This window comes from Dipteris shenzhenensis, chromosome 8 (genome assembly GCF_047967505.1).
Source record: "Dipteris shenzhenensis isolate YYH24624 ecotype China chromosome 8, Dip_SZ_1.0, whole genome shotgun sequence".
NCBI classification, from domain to species: domain Eukaryota; kingdom Viridiplantae; phylum Streptophyta; class Polypodiopsida; order Gleicheniales; family Dipteridaceae; genus Dipteris; species Dipteris shenzhenensis.
The window spans coordinates 24,328,524-24,350,432 of record NC_141603.1 but is presented as its reverse complement, the minus strand read 5'-3'; the positions used below and the strand labels follow the sequence as shown (position 1 = coordinate 24,350,432).

Below are 21,909 nucleotides of genomic sequence, written 5' to 3'. Positions count from 1 at the left end.
TAAGAAGACTTAGTTAGCTCACACCACCATTAAAATATTGGGGCATATTGTATCTAAGAATGGGATTGAGCCAGATCCAGGTAAAGTAAAAGCTTTAATTATGCTGTCCTCTCCTGAGAATACAAAGCAGTTGCATACCTTTCTCCAGAAGGTGAAGTATCTATCAAGATTTATTCATATGTTATCTCAGATTTTGTATCCTCTTCAGCAAGTGGTAAAATCTGAGCCTCTAAAATGGACGACAGAGAGTGAAGAGGTGTTTGAGGTAGTTAACGAATCCTTGACTCATATTTCAAGTGTAAAGCCACCAGATTATTCCAGGACTTTTTATGTAAATCCGTCTATAGGACCAGATGCTATGGTGCTATTCTTTTGCAGCAGGGAGAGGGTTCCAGATATATGAGACCAGTCTATTATGCCAGCAGGGTGAAGAGTGAAGTAGAAAGGAAGTATTCAGTGGCTGAATTGGTCCTAGCTAGCCTCTTGTATGCTTGTAGGAGATTTTCAGTCTTATCTATTGTCTAGACCTTTTGTGGTTCTACCTCATGTTCACTAATGCCTCATATGTTGAATAGTACAAACATCTCCATGAGCATAATTAAATGGATAGTAGAGTTACAAGAGTACTCTTTTACCTTCTTGGTTGAGAACTCTACCAGAGCTTCCTTGGCTGATCTCCTCACCTATAAGAAGGACCTATTTTAGTTGAAGATGTGAAGAAGAACACTGACATGAATGAAGAAAAAGTACTAGAGGATGCATTTGTTTTACACTTTGATGGATCTTACAAAAAAATTTAAATAAAAGTACAAGAGGAATTTTCATTTATGATCCTGGAGAAAGGAGATTCGGAAAATGGGAATTCAGCCCAGCAGTAATAATGAAGCTGAATATGCAGCCCTCTTTGAATGTTTGAAAGTATGCATTAGTCTCGGTATTAAGAGACTCATGATTAAGGGAGATGCTCTGCTGGTTGTGAAACAAATTTTAGGTATCTAGAAGGTTATGCATGTTCATTTGAAGAGATGGATAAGGGCGGTAAGAAACTGTTAAATCAATTGGATGCCTAGACACTCCTGCATATTGAAAGAGGTAAGAATGTAAATGCATATGTTGCTGCGCAGGAAATTACAGCAGCTTATGTTGATGCAGTAGGAGTGCAGGAGCCCTTATACAAAGGAAGGGAGACATCAGCTTATGAGGAAAGTTTCCTGTTAACTGGTAAAGTGCTTGAAGAAGTTCCGAAACAAAGAAAATACAGATTTATTAAAAGCTGTACTTATTATTGTTTGATAGATGATGTTCTTTTATGAAAGGGGCTGATCTGGTGCTCAGAAGAATTCCCTGGCATGAGGAAGTTTTTCATATTCTATAAGCTAATCATGAGGGCGTATGTGGAGGACATTTTGCTTTCAAAATCATGCTGAGGAAAATACTTACAGAAGGGTATGTGTGGCCATCCCTCCAGAGAGACATAAGACATTGGTGCAGGTCATGCCTACAGTGTCAGCAGATGAGTAAGAGGATCTTACATCCAGAACTCAGAAATGTCATGCTTGCTTATAATATTTTTGAGAAATGGGGAATAGATGCCATCGGTCCTCTACCCATGACAGCCAGGGGAATTGTTATGTGCTGATAGCTGTGGATTATTTGACGAGATGGGCTGAAGCACGAGCAGTACGGGCTGTCAAATGCGAAATCTATACGTAAATTTGTGTATGAGGATATTTGCTGTAGATTTGGTGTGCCACTGGAGTTGCTTTCTGATAGAGGTCCAGGTTTCAGGAGTGAACTGATGGATTTATTATGTGGAAAGCTGAAGATTAAACACAGATATGCAAGTCCCTATTATCCCAATGTAATGGGATGAATGAAAAATTTAATGGTGTGTGTACTAATATCATGGAAAAGATCATGAGAACACATGAGAAGAAGTGGGACCTTGCTTTGCATTGGGCTTTATGGGCTTACAGAGTTGCAGTAAAAGAAGGCACCCAGTTTTCACCATTTCATCTTGTTTACGGGAAAGAAGCTCTATTACCCTTGGAAGTAGAAATTCCTGCAGTACAGATGTTAATGAAGATAAACGAGGATTCAAATTCTACTTTCCAAAACCGGTTATTGGATTTGCAGGAAGCACAACTAGATAGACAAAAAGGCGGTGGAACATTATGCTTTAATTCAAGAGGAGAATCAGAAGAGAGCAAACAGGAAATTCACGGATAAGAAAATCATGGAGGGTGATCTAGGTTTGAGATACAACAGTAGTCTGCATTCTACCTTCAAGAAGAAATTTGTGACCAAATGGGATGGACCTTTCGTGTGACGAAGAATTCATAAATAGCTCATATCAACTTGAGAATTTGGATGGTCAGCAGCATAAGAATAGAGTCAATGGCTTCAGGCTAAAGAAATACTTTCATAGGATCATGAGCGTGGGCAGCTCTGGACCTACTGTGATGAAACCAGACAAGCCGGAAGACCTCATGGATGAGGATATCTATGAAGAAATGCAAATCTTATATACCTCTATCTGCAAGACATGAATGTCTATAGACTTGGGGATGGGCAAAATGATAGGACAAAATCCTGTATCAAGTTTTTGAGCATTGTATATAGCTGTTGGTAGCCACATAATTGTACACATCTAGGGTAGGTGTGGGCTTTTGGCATTTGTGGATTTTTCTTTCATAGGCATGATGGACTAATGTATAGTTTTTTTGAGACAATAAAGTATGTTTTGCAAGGACTTCATGGGAAATGATGAAATGCAATGTGGTTGTACCAGACTTCCAGAGCAAGGGTGTCCAGTGTGTGGTCAAGTGATGTTTTTGGAGTCATGTAAAGTCAAGTCATGAAGGGTTTTTTTTATATTTTCCTGAGTCAATGTGCACTTGCATGTGCATTTGCATGTTACGGGAATTTGACATGTTTTGGTGCCCATGTCAAGGGCTTTTCATGTGTGTGTACGGGGGTGCATGCAAGCTTTAATGTGCATGCTAATGTGTGTGGGAATTGTGTGACTAAAGGTCCAAAATGTGCATTTAACGTGCCTTGGAGGATATTTGCATTTTTTAAATGGGAGAGTGGTAAAATGTCATTGATGAGGTGGCAAATTAGGCTGAGGTGGCTGGACTGATTGGGAAGGCATCCTGTACATGCAAGTCGGCCTCCTCACCTCGATTGGCGATGGATATTCTGTCAGCCAATCCTACTCCACCTCCACCGGCCGCGAAAACTATTAGTTTTTCTAAAGACGAGTTGCAGCAGCTCAAGAAGGATGTAGAGATTGAATGCTCTACCACGTTGCTAGCATGCATCTTCGGGTCTCACCCCTCCAGATCCCAACTGGATGCTTGCGGCTCTCCCCCAGACCTCACTCCACGATTATTAGATGTTCGTCTCCTAGATTTTTGACACTCCAGAGGCTGCGAGCACTGTGCTCAAAGCTGAGTTTTTACACCTGGGACACAGGAAGATCTTCTTTGACGCCTTTGATATTGGTTTCGACCTAGTGGAGGCAGATAAGGAAATTTTTTCGCTCTTCATCAGGTTTCCCGGGCTTCCCCAGGTTTACCATTGACTTCATTCTTTTATTGGGAGCTTTCTGGTATTAGCGACTTCTACCTCTCAGTTGCTTGTACAAGGAGACGAGATATTCTCAGACGTGAGATTGGTGTTCGCCAGCAGTTTCCAGCTTTGTAGAGGGAAGAGCAGAAACGGCCTTCAGATGCTTGGATCCAGGAGCGCCTTGCTACAGCAAGGGCTCATCAGAAAATATTGCTTGATCTGAGAGCAAAGTATGCCTTTCATGCACGGGAGTCCTTCTAGATTCAGATGGGTGGTAGAGTCAATAAACACTTTTTCTCTACTCTTGGCCCTAGACATAGTAGAGAGAGTGTATCCCAGCTTATTGACTCACATGGGGTTTTACAGACAGAGGTTGATGATGTCTTACGCATAGCTTCAGATTTTTAAGCCACCCTTCTTACTATTGATCCTGAGACACAGGATAGAGAGGATGCTAGACAGCTATTTGGCAGAGCATCCCCTTTGTTGGTGAATCCGGATATGCATGTTTTGCTCGATGCACCTTTCACCAACACAGAGTTCAGGATTGCACTTTCAGCCCTTCACAAGGGCAAGTGCCCAGGTTCGGATGGCCTCACCCCTTCTTTTTTCATTGCATTTTGGGATATGATTGGAGACTACATTACTTCAGCCCTGCAGGCCATTTGGGACTCTGGCGAGATGCTTGGGTCGCTTACAGAGGGTCTCATCCACCTTATCTTGAAAGGAGGTTGCAGAAATCTAGTGTCCCAGTGGAGGCCTATCACACTTCTGGGGACTTGTTACAAGATTCTGGCTAAGGCAATCAGCCTCCGATTGCAGCCCCTTCTCCCTGATCTTGTTCATGACACTCAGACAGGATTTGTGCATGGCAGAAGCTTTTTTGATAACATTTTCTCTTTTCTGCGAAGCTTCAGAGTGGGCCATGCGGAGTGGCCAGAATCTAGCCATTCTACTTTTGGATTTTAAGAAAGCTTATGACAGAGTAGATTGGGGTTTTTTGGAGAGCACCCTTCTACGTTTTGGCTTTACTGATGCTTGGATCATAGGTGTTTCCTCCTTGTACAGATCAGCCCACAGCTAGGTACATATTGGTGGGGTAAGGGGTGAGACATTTCAGATTTCCAAATCAGTCCGTCAGGGATGCCCCCTTGCTCCCTTCCTTTTTTTTATTCGTGGCCGAAGCTATGAGTATCTATGTTAGATCTCAAGCTGACATCATTGGGCTGAGACTTCCCATCAGAAGGGAAGAGGAGTTACTTGACAGTGAGTTGGCACATGACACAGCAGTTTACTTGGATGCAACTCCACAGACGCTCACTTCTTTCAGGACAGCATTGGATTTATTTTGCTTGGCGGCGGGGCGCACATAAATTGGCATAAATCCAATGGCTTTTGGATCAGTGATGAGGACATTCCAGTTTGCGGGCTTGACATAGGATTTACTTGGGTTCAGAGGGGTGTGCCTGTCAGGTATTTGTGCTGCCAGGTCGGCTTGGATATTTCTTCCACGTAGCAGTTTGCTCCCGTGCTGGAGAGCATCAGGAGAAAGCTCCTTTTTTGGAACTCAGCCAAGCTAGATCTTGCCTCTAGAGTTGTGGTGGTCAACCAGGTCCTCTTGGCCACGGCCTGGTTTGTTTGTTCATGCTGGTGCCGTTCTAGGGACAGCATCATTCAGCTCAAGAGACCAATCAGAAACTTTCTTTGGAGTGGGCTTGATGGCACAGTAGATGCCTTAGCCAGGGTGGCTTGGGAGACCCTCATCCTCCCTACACAGGAAGGGGGTCTCAATATTATTGATCCAGATTTACAGTGCAGAGCTTTACTATGCAAGATGGTGGTGCGGGGACTTATGCCAGGGCAGGAACCGTGGAAGGACTTTCTTATTAGCAGCATACAGAGGTGCACACCTTTTTCAAGTGGAGACTGGATGAGCAGTATTAGGTGGATCTTCAGCACAGCACACCTCAGATCACCTTCGTCCCCTCTCATGGTTGCCATTCTGAAAGCTTGGGCCAGGTTTCAGGAGCACTCTTCGGAGGATTCCTCCTTCCTCTCGTGAAGAGATTGATAGGCAACCCATCATGTGGAATGACAGTATTTTAGATGATCATGGCAGACCACTTGGTGCCTCACTCTACATGCAGTGGTCCAGGTGGGAGAGGGTACCTGCATCATCTATGGGGTCTTGGAAAGCTTTCCGCAGGCTTCCAGAGGAGACCAAATCAAGGTTGACAGGACATCTCAGAGGGAGTGCACGGAGGATCTTGGAGATTGAGGCAGCCCTTCCAGAGGTTTGGGTAGACACAGATGATATGCCACTCACTTGCTCCACTTGGGCAGGTACTTTACGAGAGGCGGTGTTCCGCTTCAGGTTTTGGCCTTTCGAGATGCACAGGAGGATGCTTTAGTTTTTAGTGTGTAGGATGGTGGCAGATTGCTCAGGTCCACAAAGGACATCTTGCTTGAGTCTGCTTTTCAGCCTATCAGGGTTGTAGGTCTTTTGGTGTAGGGATTAGATTCAGAGTGGTTCCTAGACCTAGACCCCCGACTAGGTCTTGGAGGCTTTGGCTCTATGGGGGAGTTCTCCCATCAGGTATTTGCAGTGGGACCCCGGAGAGTGGGAGTGGATTGAGACAGGGCATCGAGAGAAGAGCATCCCTTTCTTTTGTTACACGGTCAGTAATGCCAGGAGATTTCAGCTCAGTAGTAGAGGTTGGAGACCTTCCAAAGTTCCTCATTGGGAGACATTTGATATCACTGCGGATCTGCAAAGGTGCTTCTGGAGGAGACTCTGGAAATCCAACAGGAATAGGAAGATCACTATCTTCTTTTGGCTCTCTATCCATGGTGGGATTGCAGTGAACCTTTCGAGATCCAGGTTCGTCGGAGCCGACCCTACTTACCCTCGTTGCCTCTCTACCTCGGAGACTATTCAGCATTGCTTATGGGATTGCAGACAGACGAGATGATTTGGACGGAGGTAGGCCAGGATTTTCAGTCACTTTGCCCACTCCCCATTCTTTATGACATGGGGCTCAGTGGCTTGGCTTTCTCTTACAAGGCCTTAGGTATTCTATGAGAGATTTGACTCCTCTCGGGCCATTTCGGTTCGACGTCATCAAATTGAGTCCTGTTCGTTGGATGTGGTACCACACCTTCCTTTTACAGCTGTACATGCCTCTGTGGATACTTCTTGGGAGATTCTAGCGAGCATAGCATCCTGTCATATCTGGAGAGCCAGATGCACAGAGGCTTTGGAGGGTACTCAGGTTCATCCCTCGCACACATTGGCTAGTATCTGGACAAACACCGTACATACTTTGATGGCCGTATGGACGAGTATGCAGGGAGACTCCCGTGCAGCCTCAGCTAGGAGGGCTTCTTTCTTCAGGGAATGGAAGGATTCTCCTTTCTTCTGTGAGACTACTTCAGGGTTGAGGTGGCACTTTCAGCCTCAGCCTTGGTTGTTTTCCACCTCACTCTAAGGGGGTTTTATTTATTCTCATGATTTCATGATATATTCCGCTTTGAGCTTGCTCTCGCGGGTTTTTTCTCTTACTCAATAGAAGTCTCTTTCTTGAAAAAAAAAAGAAAAGGCCCCTGACCACAACCTTGCACAGCAAGGCCCTACACTGCAAGTGTGGGTGAATAATATTGAGGCCCCCCCTTCTCAAGTGGGGAAGATCAACGCCTCCAAGACACCCTAGCTCTGGTGTCTGTTGTTGAAGCATCTACACCACTCTGTAAAAGTTTCCTTACACGCCATTTGAGCTGAGTGATGCAATTCCAAGAATGGCACCAGCAAAAGCAAGTAATTATGCCATTGCCAGTAGTACCTGGTTCACAAAAACCACCCTGAAATAGGAGTTTTCTCCTAACCCTCTCCAACGCGGAAGCAAATTCCTACAAAGAAGAGATATCCACACCAACCTGGAAGCCAAAGTATCTAACAAAGACACCCCTCTAAACCCGAGTAAAACCAAAGTCAGTCCCACAATCTAGAGTGTCTTTGTTGCTAATCCAAAATCCATTGGATTATTTATTTATTTATTTTCCATGAAAGAGATTGTTATTAAGAAAGAAAAAACGTGCAAGACCAGAGGGGAAATACATCATGTGTGGCATGAGCAAAAAAAAACACCCGTATTTCATGCGTGGCATGAGCCAAAAAAACACCCGGAATGAGTCAACAGAAAACCTCAATACAAACTAGAAAGAAACCAAGGAAGAGGCTGAAAATGACACCTCAGTCCTGCTAAAAAATCTAAGAAGAAAGGAGAGCCCCTCCATTCCCTAAGAAAAATATCCTTCTTGGAAGAGGCTACCCATGAGAAACCTTGCATGGTCGCCCAATTGGCCTTCAAAGAGGCTGAAAAGGTATGCCCAAAACAATATCATCTGAGGAAATAGAGAGCTTGCCACCTGAGTGTACATCAAAAACCAAGGCATCCTCCTGTGGCCCCAAGAAAATGACCTAAAGAGAAATACATTTCATCGAGAAAGCCCCCATCAAAAGTGAACAAGCCACATGTCTGTCATTTATAACCACCAAATCATTGGGTGAGGTTGCATCTATCTAAAGCATCCTCCCTGCACTTCCTCTAAGATGACTAACCAATTGATGTTGATCTGATTTATGGCATGCCAAGTTTGGCCATGTTCATCATAGGGCATTGGCCTACTTGTACAACAATGAAATGGTTCATGGAATGCCAAAATTACAGCCGCTAGATAATGGGTGTGTGAAGGGTGTGCTCTTGGCAAATTGCACCGTCTTCCTTTGGATTAGGTTCAATGAAAGCCACTAGAGTTTTGTAGATCATACACAGTGATGTATGTTGTCCCATGAATGTGACAACCCAAAGGGGGCAAGGTATTTTGTTACATTCATTGCTTGATGATTATTCTAGATTCACATGGCTCTTCCTCATGAAGGCTAAATCTTAAGTTTTTTATTGGTTTCAAGACTTCAAAGCCTTGGATGGGAAGAAAACCAATTCTCGGATACAAACATTTTGTTTAGACAATGGGAGAGAGTACACATCAAATGCCTTTGAAGGGTATTTGAAGGAAAATGGCATCAAGCATCACAAGACCGTGCCATACACACCGCATAAGAGTCAACTTGAGAGAAAACCTCACCAAAAACTTTAGTAAACCAACTGGCTACCATAACCTTCTGAGCATTTAACAAAGTGGCTAAAATTAGCAGTGAGGAGAGGCGCTCACGCTCACGAGGGGAGGTGAGGGATCAAGAGAGGTTGGAAAGAGGGGGGAGAGAGGGATGAAGCTAGAGAGAGGTGAGGGGTGGAAAGAGAAAGGCATTGTAAGGGAGTAGTGGTGGGGTGGAGAGAGAGTGTTCTTGTTAGAGAGAGGAGGGCTCAAAGCGCCTTTCACAACCGAAGGTAGAGGACATGAGTTTAACTTTTGCATCCACCACCAAGCCTAGAGGATACCAACCCTCCTTGTCCATCCACCCCCGAAGCTAGAGGACACCGGGCCTCCTTGTTCACCCATCACCGAAGCTAAAGGACACTGAGCCTCCTTATTCACCCATCACCAAAGATGAAGGACACCGAGCCTGCTTGTTCACCCATCACCGAAGCTAAAGGACATGGCGTGTCCTTTTCACCTTGAGAGAGAAGTTTGGTATGCACTGCACCAGAAGAGAGAAGCACCTTCTTTATTAGGAGAGACAAGCTCCTTTGCACCAGGAGGTAGAAGGTTGTTTTGCACCACCAAGAGAGAAAAGGGTCTTCTGTATTAGGAGAGAGAAGGTCCTTTGTACCAAGAGAGAGAAGGTTATTTTGCACCACCAAGAGAGAGAAGGTCCTTTTGTACCAGAAGAGAGAAGGGCCTTCTACATCAGTAGAAGACAGAAGGTATTTCGCAAAGAGAAGGCCCTTCTGCACCAGGAGAGAGAAGGTTATTTTGCACCACCAAGAGAGAGAAGGTCCTTCTGCACCGAGAGAGACAAGGGCCTTTTGCATTAGGAGATAGAAGGTATTTTGCACCACCAGGAGAGAGAATTTATTTTGCGCCCATGTAGCAAGTACTTGTACTTCATTTTCATCGAGCATTCTATTGGAGTTTTTGTGTGACCACATCTTGTTCACTTGTGTTCACAACCTTTTGTTCACAACCTTTCTCCATTTTCTCCTTCATGAAAGTGAGGCAAGGGAGAGATTTGATAGGCGGGGGGGGGGGGGATTGAGAGGTGAGGTAGGGGGATAGAGAGTGAGGTGGGGGAGAGATTTGAACAAGTGGGGCTCTGAGAGGTGAGGCAGGGGACAAAGAGTGAGTCAAGGGTGATGAGAACAGACAGGCGAGAGGGATCAGAGGTAAGGCGGGGGGGGGGGTCAAGGGTGAGGGCGGGAGATAATGCACAGGCCGGGGGGATAAACGGGGGGCAGAGAGTATATCGGGATAAAGAATACATGTGAGGGGATGAGGGGAGGAGGTAGGTCAAAGGAAGTGGGAGAGGGCAGCAAGGAAGGGGGAGAGGACAGCAGGAGGCGGGGCAGACGGAGAGAAACAACCGCTCTTGGATTCGTGCGGTCACCCAATTCTATTAGCATCCGGAGGACCACCGCAGTGATGCCACACCACTACTTCCATCCTCTCGATGGACTCAGACGTTTTATACTAGTGACTTTTGTGCTTATGTTGTCCTTCTCTTGGGTGTAGATGCCCATAGAGGCTGCACCTATTCAGTATCTTGTATCTAGTTTTCTCAGTCTAATGGATGCTTCAGTCTTTAAACTCTCTCTCTCTCTCTCTCTCTCCCCCGGCGGCTGCACTACCCCCCCCGGCGGCTGCTGCTGTGCTGCCCCCCACCTGCTGCTGCTTGCGTTTCCCCCCCGGCGTTGCTGCCTGCGTTGCTCCCCCCGCTGCTGTTCCTGCACCCCCCTCTGCGCTGCTGCTCGCACCTCCCTCCCCCCTTCCCTCTCCTCCTCTCCCCCCTCCGCTCAGTCCCCACAGCCCTCACAGCCCGCCCCCCCTCCGCTCAGTCCCCCGCCCCCCCTCCGCTCAGCCCCCCCGCTCACCCCTCCGCTCAACCCCCCACTCAGCCCCCCCGCTCACCCCTCCGCTCAACACTCCGCTCACCCCCGCCCCCCCCCCCCCCCCCCGCTCACCCCCCCCGCTCAGCCCCCACAGCCCTCACAGCCCCTCGCTCAGCCCCCCGCTCAGCCCCCCCCCCTCGCTCACCCCTCCGCTCAGTCCCCCCGCTCACCCCTCCGCTCACCCCCTGCCCCCCCCCCCCCCCCCCCCCCGCTCACCCCCTCGCACTTGCAGCCCCGACCCCCCCCCTCCCCTTTTTTTTTTTTTTTTTTGGGGGGCGCAGCCCCAACCCCCCTTTTTTTTTTTTTCCCACTCTTGGGAGCAGCCCCATTAATTTTAAAATCTCTCTCTCTCTCTCTCTCTCTCTCTCTCTCTCTCTCTCTCTCTCTCTCTCTCTCTCATATTTCATATTTTACATTTTGTATCTAGGCAATTTTGGTACTCTATTTCATTTCATTTTGTATCTAGGATTTTTGTAGCCATTTTTGGCATCTTAGCGGTATTCCGATGAGGCCACCTAGTTGGCGCATCGTTGATGATGTATTTTCCTTTCGGATGATTTTGTGTCCCATAGGCCATGTATGGCCTTCCGTGGACCTTTAATAAAATTTCTTTCTTTCTTTCTTTCTCATCGCGCATTGGCAGCGCTCGCCATCTCCCGCTTTTCAATGTTGCCGGCTTCCCGTAATTAAAAATGGCCGACACCGTCAAGCATGTTACAGAAGCAGCAACAGCAGCAACATCAATGGCTGCCACGACCGAGATGCTGCACTATAGTAGAAGAGGACTCGCATCTTCTACAAAGGACAGCGCACTGCCCGCACTTGCCGCACTCCCAGTCGCAGGTACACTGGTTTTAGCTCCATTGTCTCATCTTCCGTCCAGCGCAGTGCCCGCACTCCCAGTCGCAGGTTCACCGGTTTCAGCTCCATTATCTCATCCTCCGCCCATAGCTACTTTGTACCCGCAGTTTTTTTCACCCCTCCCCTCTCAGGTTCCTTCTTCTCCTACCCCTTCTCCACCCTTTTTTCTCTCCCTCTCACAGCCCTCTGTCACCTCTTCCCCTTTGTTGCCTATTTTACCTACTTTGCCAGAGGTTACCTCCTCCTCATCCTCTCTACAGACTTTACCCATCCCCTCCTCTCCTTCCCCGGTACCCGTTTTCTCTCCCCCTTTCCAGCCTTCTCCTTCATCCCCGCTACCCACCTTACCGGTTTCCCCCCTGTCTCCCTCTCTTTCTCCTTCCATGCCTTGCACTGTTTGTCCTTGCCGCCACATCCTGCCAGAGCTTCAGCACTTTGAGACCCATCTCCGAGCTGCACTTCAGATGCTTCACAGGAAGGACGAGACCATTTCTCTACTTACGGCTCAGGTTGCATCTCTTGCTGATCGAGTGACACAGCAGGATCGGGAGGTCTTATCTATTAGGACAGATCTTCAGGTCTTACAGGCGACCCATAGGACTCTTGCTGGAGAGATTCATGGACACACAGAGCGAGTGCAGCAGATCGAGACTCGCGTTCAGCACATGGATACATCTCCCACTACAGCAGTAGCAGCGGTTGAGGAGCGTTTGACCTCCCTTCAGACAGAGGTCCAGAGAGCCACAGAGTGGGTGGATGTCGTCCGCCGTCAGCCATCACAGCCTCAGAGATCTACTGTATCAGCTACATTGGTCGAGTCACAGCAGAGGGCCACAAAGGCCCTCAACATTCGCATTCGTGGTATCTTGCCCTCAGCGACAGAGTCCACGATGACACAGGCTGTGACCTTTGTCTCTCAGACATTGGGAGTACAGGATCATGGCATAGTAGGAGCATATAGAGTCGGGAGGGATCCTACTAGAGAGCAGCCCCTCATTATCAGATTCAGAGATGCCCAGGCACGTCTAGCTGCCCTCAAGAGGAGAGGGACACTCAGAGACCACCCACAGATTTCCATGGACGAGGATCTGACTCAGATACAAGTTGAGGAGCGCAAGGCGCTCATGCCTCAGAGAGATGCAGCCCGAGCTCAGGGCAAGTGGGCAGTGATTAGGGATGGCAGACTCATCACAGGCACCTTGAGGCGTGCTCCCAGAGTGCTTAGAGATGGCAGACCAGCAGATACAGCCCTACCTCCACCTCCACCTCCTGCCCCGTCCGCTTGACGGGACAGGGCCCATGGGACACACCACCCGTCAGATAGTCTACGCATCGCTGTATGGAACTGCAATGGTTCTTTTACAGCACAACCAGGCAATCTACGGGGGGCATTCTTTGGGAGAGATATCATCTTTTTCACGGAGACACACGAGAGTCCAGAGAGACCTTTGCCACGAGTGACAGGGTATACATGGAGATCTGCCTTCAGGCAGCACGCCCGGACATTTGGAGTGAGAGGATCTGGAGGAGTGGCCATTTTGTACAGAGAGCATCTCGATCGGATCATCACAGTGGAGAGAGCAGATTCACATGCCCGATTCTTGTGGGTACGCATCTGCCGCAGGGCCCCTCAGCGAGATCTTTTTATTGCAGTTTGCTACTTCCCCCCGGCGCAGTCGATCTATTCTTCCACTGGACCAGGCCAGTCCATATTTGAGGATCTCTCAGCGGACATTGCAGATTTTTCACGTCGCGGAGAAGTCATCCTTTTAGGAGACTTCAACGCGAGGACCTCAGACAGACAGGCCCACACTTATGACTTCATGGAGGATCCGGTCATACTCCCAGCATTTCACGATGATAGCCTCTGTCGGACTTCATCAGACTGCACAGTACAGCCCACAGATCAGGGACGTCAGCTATTGGAGCTCCTCACCTCGCACAGTATGGTCATTTATAACGGCTTGTCAAGGTGGCCACAGTCTTCCATGCCTACATTCTCTTCTGCTTCTGGGCGTGGTACTAGTGTGATCGACTACATCATAGGTCCCCCGAATCTAGTCCCTTCCATCCATAGCCTTACTGTTAGCCCCTTCATGCCCTCTGCCGACCATGCACTCATCCACTTTACTTTGACTCATGTCTGCCATGACCCACCTCCCACTCGTTATCACGACCGCCAACCCTACTATGAGGTTCATTTCGACCACCAGTTCGATGATGTATATAGCCAGAACCTCAGCCGCCTACTCCGTCCTCATCTATTAGATGCTCTACCATCCACGCGGGACCGGTGGGAACTTGTACATACTTCACTCGTTTCTGCCGCTCACATGTCGTTTCCTGCCACATGTCATTCGTCTATTCCCCCACCGGTTGGTCTTGTTCCTTGCAACGGTTGGTATGACGAGGAGTGTAAGGAACTTCGCAGGAAACTTAACCTTGAGACAAAGGAGAAGTCTCCCCTCCTTGTCGAAACCAAGAGAGACTACAAGTGGTTGGTTAGGCGCAAGAAACGCCAATTTCTAGCCCGGAATGAGGAGGAGCTGAGAAGCTTGCTTTTCAGCTGTGACTCCAAGGAATTCTGGAGAAAATTCCTCCGCTCGAAGTCTCAGAGCCCCCTCACAGATCCACGTGTCTGGTCTGCATATACTTCAGCTCTATACGATGTTCCAGATCAGCCAGATATCGATTTATCCCACTCCCCTAGGCCAGCTTCATCTAGGCTCTTCACACCGGAGAGTGTCCGTGCAGCAGTCCACCGATTGAAGAACGGGAGAGCTAAGGATCATGATGGATTGCAAGCGGAGTATGTAATCCATGGGATTGATACCTTAGCTTTTGTTCTCTCCCGTCTCTTCAATGAGTCTGTTTGTACAGGCCTACCACAGTCCTGGTTAGGCAATACCATAGTACCTATCCACAAGTCGGGGGACCCTATGGAGCCGTCGAATTACAGGACCATCATGATTGGCCACGTTATGGCCAAGATCTATGCATCAGTTTTGGAAAGCCGTATAAATGACCATGCCGAGACGACAGGACTCAGAGCCAGAGGGCAGGCTGGATTTCGCAGGGATCATTCGACGCTTGACCACATTCTCACACTCAGGGCACTAGTAGAGGAGGCGAAGTCACGAAGGCAACGGCTTTATTGTTGCTTCGTGGACTTCAGGAAGGCATTTGATACAGTTCCGCGATTCAGATTGTTTCAGAGGATTCGCGAGATGGGCTTCAGTGGAGAAACACAGTGGGCTATCATGGCTTTGTATGAGAGGGTCACTGGTCGGGTTCGGACACGTGAGGGGCTCTCAGAGGAGGTATGCAGCACGATTGGGGTGAAGCAGGGTTGCCCGCTCTCTCCTACTCTCTTTGGACTATATATTGATGAGCTAGAGATGTTCGTACAGATGACAGGCGGTGTGGGCTCTACTCTCTCAGGATCCTCCATTCCTATCCTCCTGTATGCGGACAATGTGGTTCTCATTTCCTCTACTGCTCAGGGCCTCCAGGCACATATTGAGGCACTCCACAGGTTTTGCCAGGACAGGGGATTGACCGTCAACCTTGACCAAGGTTATGGTTTTCAACACCTCTGATCATATCTACAGCACGGATGAGTTTTGCTTCACTTATGACGGACAGCCCATTGAGCTTGTTAGAGAGTACACTTATTTGGGGGCAGTTTTCAGGGGACCGATCTTTACCATGACATATGCAGCACGAGATAGGATTAGTAAAGGGTATGCTTCGTTGGCTCATCTTGAGCGTCAGTTTTTTCAGTCCCACTTTCAGCATCCCGATACGAAATCCCTGCTATTTGACACATTGGTGAGACCAGCTGCGATGTATGCAGCTCCTTTCTGGGCAGGAGACCTTGGCGCTGCAGATTGGAGACGAGTAGAGAGGTTACAGATCATCATGTTCTCTCGGCTCATCAGGGCCAAGGCTACAGTTCCGCACGAGATCATGCTAGCAGAGTTTGGAGCTACTCCCCTTGCATTGGATGCAGCGTTTCAGTCGGTCATGTATTTGCACAGGGTTTGGGAGTTTGGAGACTCAGCAGCAGGCAGAGCTCGGTTGCCATGGTTAGCACTTGCATCTTCTATGGAGTTGGCACGATCTGGGGCCCGATACTGCTGGTACTTCAGACTCACTAGGTGGCTCACATCTCTTGGACTAGACATGGATAGACTGCCTCCCTTCCGATACAGCATAGATGCCCCTCATCTCGAGTTGACTCGCCACGAGCTTAGTCACGTCACGAGAGCAGACTTGCTGCAGCTTCATACGTACCGCACTTGGATTTATCCCACGCAGCTTCCGACGAAGATGGCCACATATTGTGACCACTTCCTTCGGATCTCAGAGGATGGATTTGTCATTCCACCAGGCTACACAGGTATCCACATGTCCCACTCACTGAGGATTGCCCTTGGCCAGCTTAGAGTCTCTTCGCATCAGCTCGAGATAGAGGCTGGTAGGATGCGACGCATGGAGGATGGACGGCGTCCAGGCCGAGAGACCAGGATCTGCCCTTGTTGCACCATGGGAGAGGTGGAGTCAGAGGAGCACTTCATTTGCAGATGCCCGCTATATTATGAGATCAGAGGGAGATTCCACTGTCTCTTCACGGATGGCTTTGGACCTCTCTCACGAGTGATGGATTATGAGGATCAGCATTGCCTAGCTCTTTATGTCAGGGAGGCCACTATGCTTCGACGACACTACCTCAGAGACCATCAGCACAGACCGGAGCGTGATAGAGCCCAGCCCGATAGAGCTCAGACACACGCTATACCAGATGACAGGTATCAGGAGGAGCACGAGGAGGTCAGAGCTCACACAGGACACATGCCTCCACCCTGTGGATGTACATATGAGATGGTTTGTAGACGCCGCAGGATCTTGTTACATAGGGGACGTACTCGCCGCTTCATCTCCAGACGATCCAGGATGATGGCAGCTTTTCGGAGGAGACTTACTCATGGAGATCTCGCCCCACCAGCCGCTCACCTCACTTTTGCTCAGATTTGTACTCTCATAGCAGGAGGCAGAGTCGATGGACAGGATTTTCAGTATTATTTTGGTTCTCAGACTCCGTGATACATGGACTTGTATCTTTGCATTGACATATTGTACTCATCCCCCCATTTTGCACCCAGGGGCGGTTTCCTTGCATCTAGCTTACTTTGTATTTAGGCTCGGATTTGACAGTATGTACTTTCACTTGCATTGTATTGCGTAGCACTTAGATGATATTCGACGATGCCTCTTCTTTGTGGCACGTTGATTTTGTGCTATCTTGTACGCAGAGTTCTTGATGTCCCATGGGCCCATTTTGGCCTTTAGTGGACAATAATACACTTTCTTTCTTTCTTTCTTTCTCTATATATATATATATGTATATATATATATAGAGTATTTATATATATTTATTTATGGCAAATCCCAGCTCCTTCTAGCTGAACAGATTTGGCCTGATTACAAAAAGAAAGTACATTGATTCAGCTTCATTTTCAATGTACCATTGGTTTTTAAGATAGAAGCATAATAGGCACTGACCATCCGCCAGAAAAGGTCTGAGCCGTGATGGGTGAGGAGCTATTTTACTTAGCTCGAGCATAATAACCAGTAACTTTTCCAGATTCAGGAAGGTATTCCTCATATCCATTTGAGTACTTTACGTAACTTCAATGTTGTAGGATATAGTGTGTTTTGGTTTTACCAAACTATGGATTTGAATTTTATGTGCTTTACAGTCAAAGGATCATGAAGATGTATACGACCTTGGCTCATTTTATACACTATCTGCGATTAGTTTGGGAATTTCAAGGGTTCTCCCAATTTATATAACTGTGACTTTTTGAGTGAAAACTCTCCATCATTTTTTGTATTTGGTTTACAAATTACATTTGAATGGACTGGTATGCACATTTCACAGGCACCTGAGATTATGGAGGTTTTAAATCAGTTGGACTTACAGTGTTGAAACCTTCATTCACTAGTACTTCAGTGCGTTCTTGGACTCGCCGAATCCCTTCCAAATCTCCCTATGAGAACTAAATAGTCAAAATTTTGCAAATTACATATCGTTTCAGAATTATTCTATCACTTATGTGTGTGCATGTTGTTATTTTTATAAAAAAAACTCTTCTACTTGAGAGTAACACACCTTCAGAGGAAACATTGTCGGGTGCTCAATGTTTTGAATGTTGTACCATATGTATAAGGTGAATTGACTCTGCATATAAAGGAACTATATAATGTGAAGCTCCAGCTTTGTCAGAGAAAACACAACGAGAACACATTTTAGGATAGAAAAAGTATTATTGTCTGAGGTGGCGCCTCATACTCTTCTAAAAGTATTATCAAAAGGGTAAAGGTTAGCAATGCTTCCCTCCTTGATCTTGTGCTTTCATCTCCTCTCAATCATCCTTGCTTGCAGTCTCATCAGTTTCCCTATCTGTAGGGATCCCTCCCATTTCCCAATGGTGACTGCACCATCACATCCACAATTGTTGCTCTGCCACCATCCTTGGTGACTCTCCAATTGCTAGTCAATCCCTTGGCATTTCTCGATCTTCACTGTAGCAATATATACAATGATATGGTGGTGTAGGATAGACTAGGACTTGGTCTATTTTGGAGTTTTAGTGTGTTCCACAGTCCTTGGACTATATATACTAAGTACTTGTAAAGAAAATCTGAAGTGTTCAATTGGTTTAAGGAGTTCAAAGCATTGGTTGAGAACCAAACCAATTCTAGAATTGGAACACTTAATTCTGACAATGGGAAAAATTATACTTCACAAGCTTTTAAAGGGTACTTGAAAGAGCATGGGATAAAGCATCACAAAACAGTGCCATACATGCCTCAACACAATCCAATTGCAGAGAGGAAAAACGGGACTCTCATGCAGATGACACCGTGTATGCTGAAATTTAAGAAAATGTCAAAAGCATTTTGGGGTGAGTTACAGCCACATATATTCGAAATCGATGCCCTATGTAGGCCTTGGTTGACAGGACGCCTTTTGAGGCATTTTATGGCTACAAGCCCAAGGTGAATCATTTCAGGGTATTTGGGTTAGTTGCATATGCTTTGGTACCGTCGATCCAAGCTTGATGATAAGAGCACTAAATGCATCTTTATGGTGGGGTATAGCTTTGAAAATAGAGACTTTGTCACATTTTGCAGAGGCTTGGATTATAGGGGGAGGTTTCAACATGGTTGAAATGCCCTCAGACAAAAGGGGTAGCAGGGAAGGTGGTATCCACTCCCTAGAGAGAGCAGCTTGGGATGCCTTCCTTTTTCAGTACAGTGGCAGGGATGCATGGCACGATGATGCTTTTCACACTCAACCACATTCTCTCTTGTTTTCTTGGTCGAACAGGAGATTGTAGATGCCTATCCATGCACGGATTGACAGATTTCATGTGGATGATTGGGCTCTTGATAGAGGTGGTACTGTTAGCATTTTAGCTGGGGTCTCTACTTCCGATTATTTTCCAGTGATTCTGATGGTTTCAGATCCTCATGTGAGCGGCCGCTCTGCTAGTGTTAGGATTCCACATGACTTTTATGTAGAGGAGGGCCTGAGGGAGAGTACGTGCCCCGGAGGTCTGTTATACTATATTGAGAGAGCACGATTGGAGTGAAACAAGGATGCGCCCTCCCACCAACACTCTTTGGTCTCTATGTTGATGAGATCATTGATCGCTTGGGAGCCACGGATCATTACTGTCCATTTGATGTAGATACTGTCGTACACAAATGACATAGTCCTAATATCATCTTCAGTAGCAAGCCTATAGAGACATCTAGAGGCCCTAGAGGTGTTTTGTAGGGAGAGATTCTTACCAAGACCAAGGTTTGATTTTCAACACCTCATGTGTTAGTACTTCATCGGGAGAGATTCACTTACCAAGAGGAGCCGATGGAGACTTTGCAATATCATAACCTATCTAGGAACTAGTGATACACCTATCTACAGGCTCACATTTCACCCGTATTGCTGCAACATTTGGAGCAGACATGGAGTATTCCAAAATGGGAATTTTCATTGAAAAGTTTTCTAGTAAAAACTTTTCAACTTGTCAAACCAAGCTGAGGCTTCTACTTATGAAGGAAGGTGTGTGGAAGGTGGTCAGTGGCAAAGACAAGAAACAAGAACTTGATAAAAAGAGAATTCTAGCTTGGGAGAATCTCAATCACAAAGCTCTTTCTATGATTGGTTTGGGTTTGTCTGATCAAGATATTCACCACTTGGATTTTGATGACACTGCACATGAATTGTGGGACAAGGGAGCTCCCCGTCCTGCTTCTCCCTACTACCCTCCGTCCTGCACTGCTCTCCCCTCCCTCCCAGCCCTTCCCTTCCCCTCCCTCCTCCTCCCCCTGACAGCCCCTCCTCTCGGGCTGCTGCCCCCTCCTCCTCCCACTTCTGCCTCTCCCTCTCCCTCTCCCTCTCTCGCTCCCTTCCCTCCCTCTCCCGCTGCTGTCCCCCCTCACTGCCTCTCCTGCTACCCTCCCTCCCTCTCTCCCTCCCTACCCCCGCTACCTCCCCCTCACTACCCCCGCTACCTCTCCCTCCCTACCCCGCTCCCTCTCTCCCTACCCCGCTAGCTCCCCCTCCCTACTCCGCTCCCTCTCTCCCTACCCCGCTAGCTCCCCCTCCCTTCCCCGCTACCTCTCGCTCCCTACCCCGCTCCATTCCCCTCTCCCTTGCTGCTGACCCCGCCTCTCCCTACCCCCCGCTGTCCTTCCCTCCTTACCCCCTGCTCCCCCTACCCCGCTCCCCCTAACCGCCTCTACCTCCTACCCCGCTGCCCTCTCCCCTCCTCTCCCAACCCCCCCGCTGCCCTCTCCCCTCCTCTCCCTACCCCCCCGCTGCCCCTCCTTCCTCTCCCCCTTCTCCCTCTACCCCCCGCTCCTCCTACCCCGCCTCCCTTCCCCTCCCCTGCCCCTTCCTTCTGCCCCTGCCTCTGCATCACCACCTCCTTCCCTCCCCCTCCCCCCTCTTCAACCCCTGACGGAACAAGAGAGATATTTTCTCTCTCTGGCAGCAGGTTGTCGGACGGAGAGAGCATCCTCGTGTTCGTGTCGGCCCTTCCACCTTGATTGATGAATGGGTTCCCATTCAGCCAATCCTCGACCGCTTCCACCGGCCGCAAAAACAGTTAACTTTTCCAAAGACGAGCTTCAATAGCTCAAGACAACTTAGAGTAGGAGTATGCCACCTCAGTCTTTGCTCGCATCCACGGTTCCCACCCCTCTAGGCTACAGGATAGGGTGAAACTTGGCCAGGCTTGATAAAGAGACCCTATCAAAGCCAATACATGGCTCCCACAATACATCCCCTTCTTGGCTCCAAAACACGGTGACATGGAACCACACACCATAGATAGCAAAACATCATTTTAGGAGGACTATCCAAGGCTGAGAACCTTTATTGACTCATGAGATTATTACAATCAAGTTTTTGGGGGACTACCCAGGGCAGAGTACCCAAATACATCAAGCTCATGGACATATTCAAAAGACATATTCATCATCCCCATCTATCTCTTGAGGGAAAGATATATTTTGGATATAAGCAGTGAGAGCAAAAGTTGGTTGTGGAGTTTCTTCTTCTTCTTCACTACTAGCAGCTGCAGCCAAGTTAGCATGCTCGTTGGATTATTTTTTGACAAGCTTCTGAAACAACGGTTTTCTAAAAGATGATGGTGTCTTCCTAGACCTATGAGCTGGTCATGTAGCCATGATAATACATGATCCTCTGAGCCATGTTGAGTCTCAAGCCATGAGAGTGCTTGGATCAACCTCCGAACACGCTAAGACTTAGCCTCTGAGTTACACGGGGTGGATAGATTAATAGTCCATCATTGTCATGTTATGTCCTTGGTTCCATTCTAGTAGTCCCTCACCTTTCCTCCATGGGGGGGGGGTGGTTAGAACATGAAGTCAAGTTGAGTTTGTTTTAGCGTGTTCTACTAGGAGTTCTAGTAGAGTCTTATGTGTGTGTGCCCCGTGTCATATTGGGAGATATTCCATATACACTTTGGTATTCCAGTGTGTGCCTATCCTATATATGATTGTACTTGTGTGTCACATCAATACACATCAAGGAGTCTACATCGAGCTTATCAATGTGAGTCCTTTCATTTTGGTACTTCCATTTCATTTCCGTTTCCTTCCATTATGTTTCTATTTGAGTATTATCTTCTCTCTCCCAAGCATACCCTCTCTCTCTCCCTCTCCCTCTCCACCATGTTCCTTCACCAGTTTTTAGGATGATCCATACAGCTAGGACATGGCTTACACTAGGTTGCGGAGCTGTGGCCTGACTAGAGCGACAATGTTTCTAGGCACTCTTCTAGAACAATGACTATTTGATACACTAATG

The 21,909-nt window shown here is 47.5% G+C and overlaps 1 protein-coding gene across 1 annotated transcript in view; it reads right to left on the bottom strand.

Moving 5' to 3' along the window:
• Positions 1-21,909, bottom strand: part of LOC147899315 (intraflagellar transport protein 172-like) — a 440,631-nt gene that overhangs the window by 268,709 nt on the left and 150,013 nt on the right. Inside the window, exons 15-16 of the mRNA XM_087377692.1 lie at positions 17,677-17,745; positions 17,486-17,554 (exon numbers count right to left, since the gene is read on the bottom strand). Coding sequence (XP_087233818.1) covers positions 17,486-17,554; positions 17,677-17,745 — 138 coding nt within the window. The remainder of the gene's footprint in view (positions 1-17,485; positions 17,555-17,676; positions 17,746-21,909) is intronic.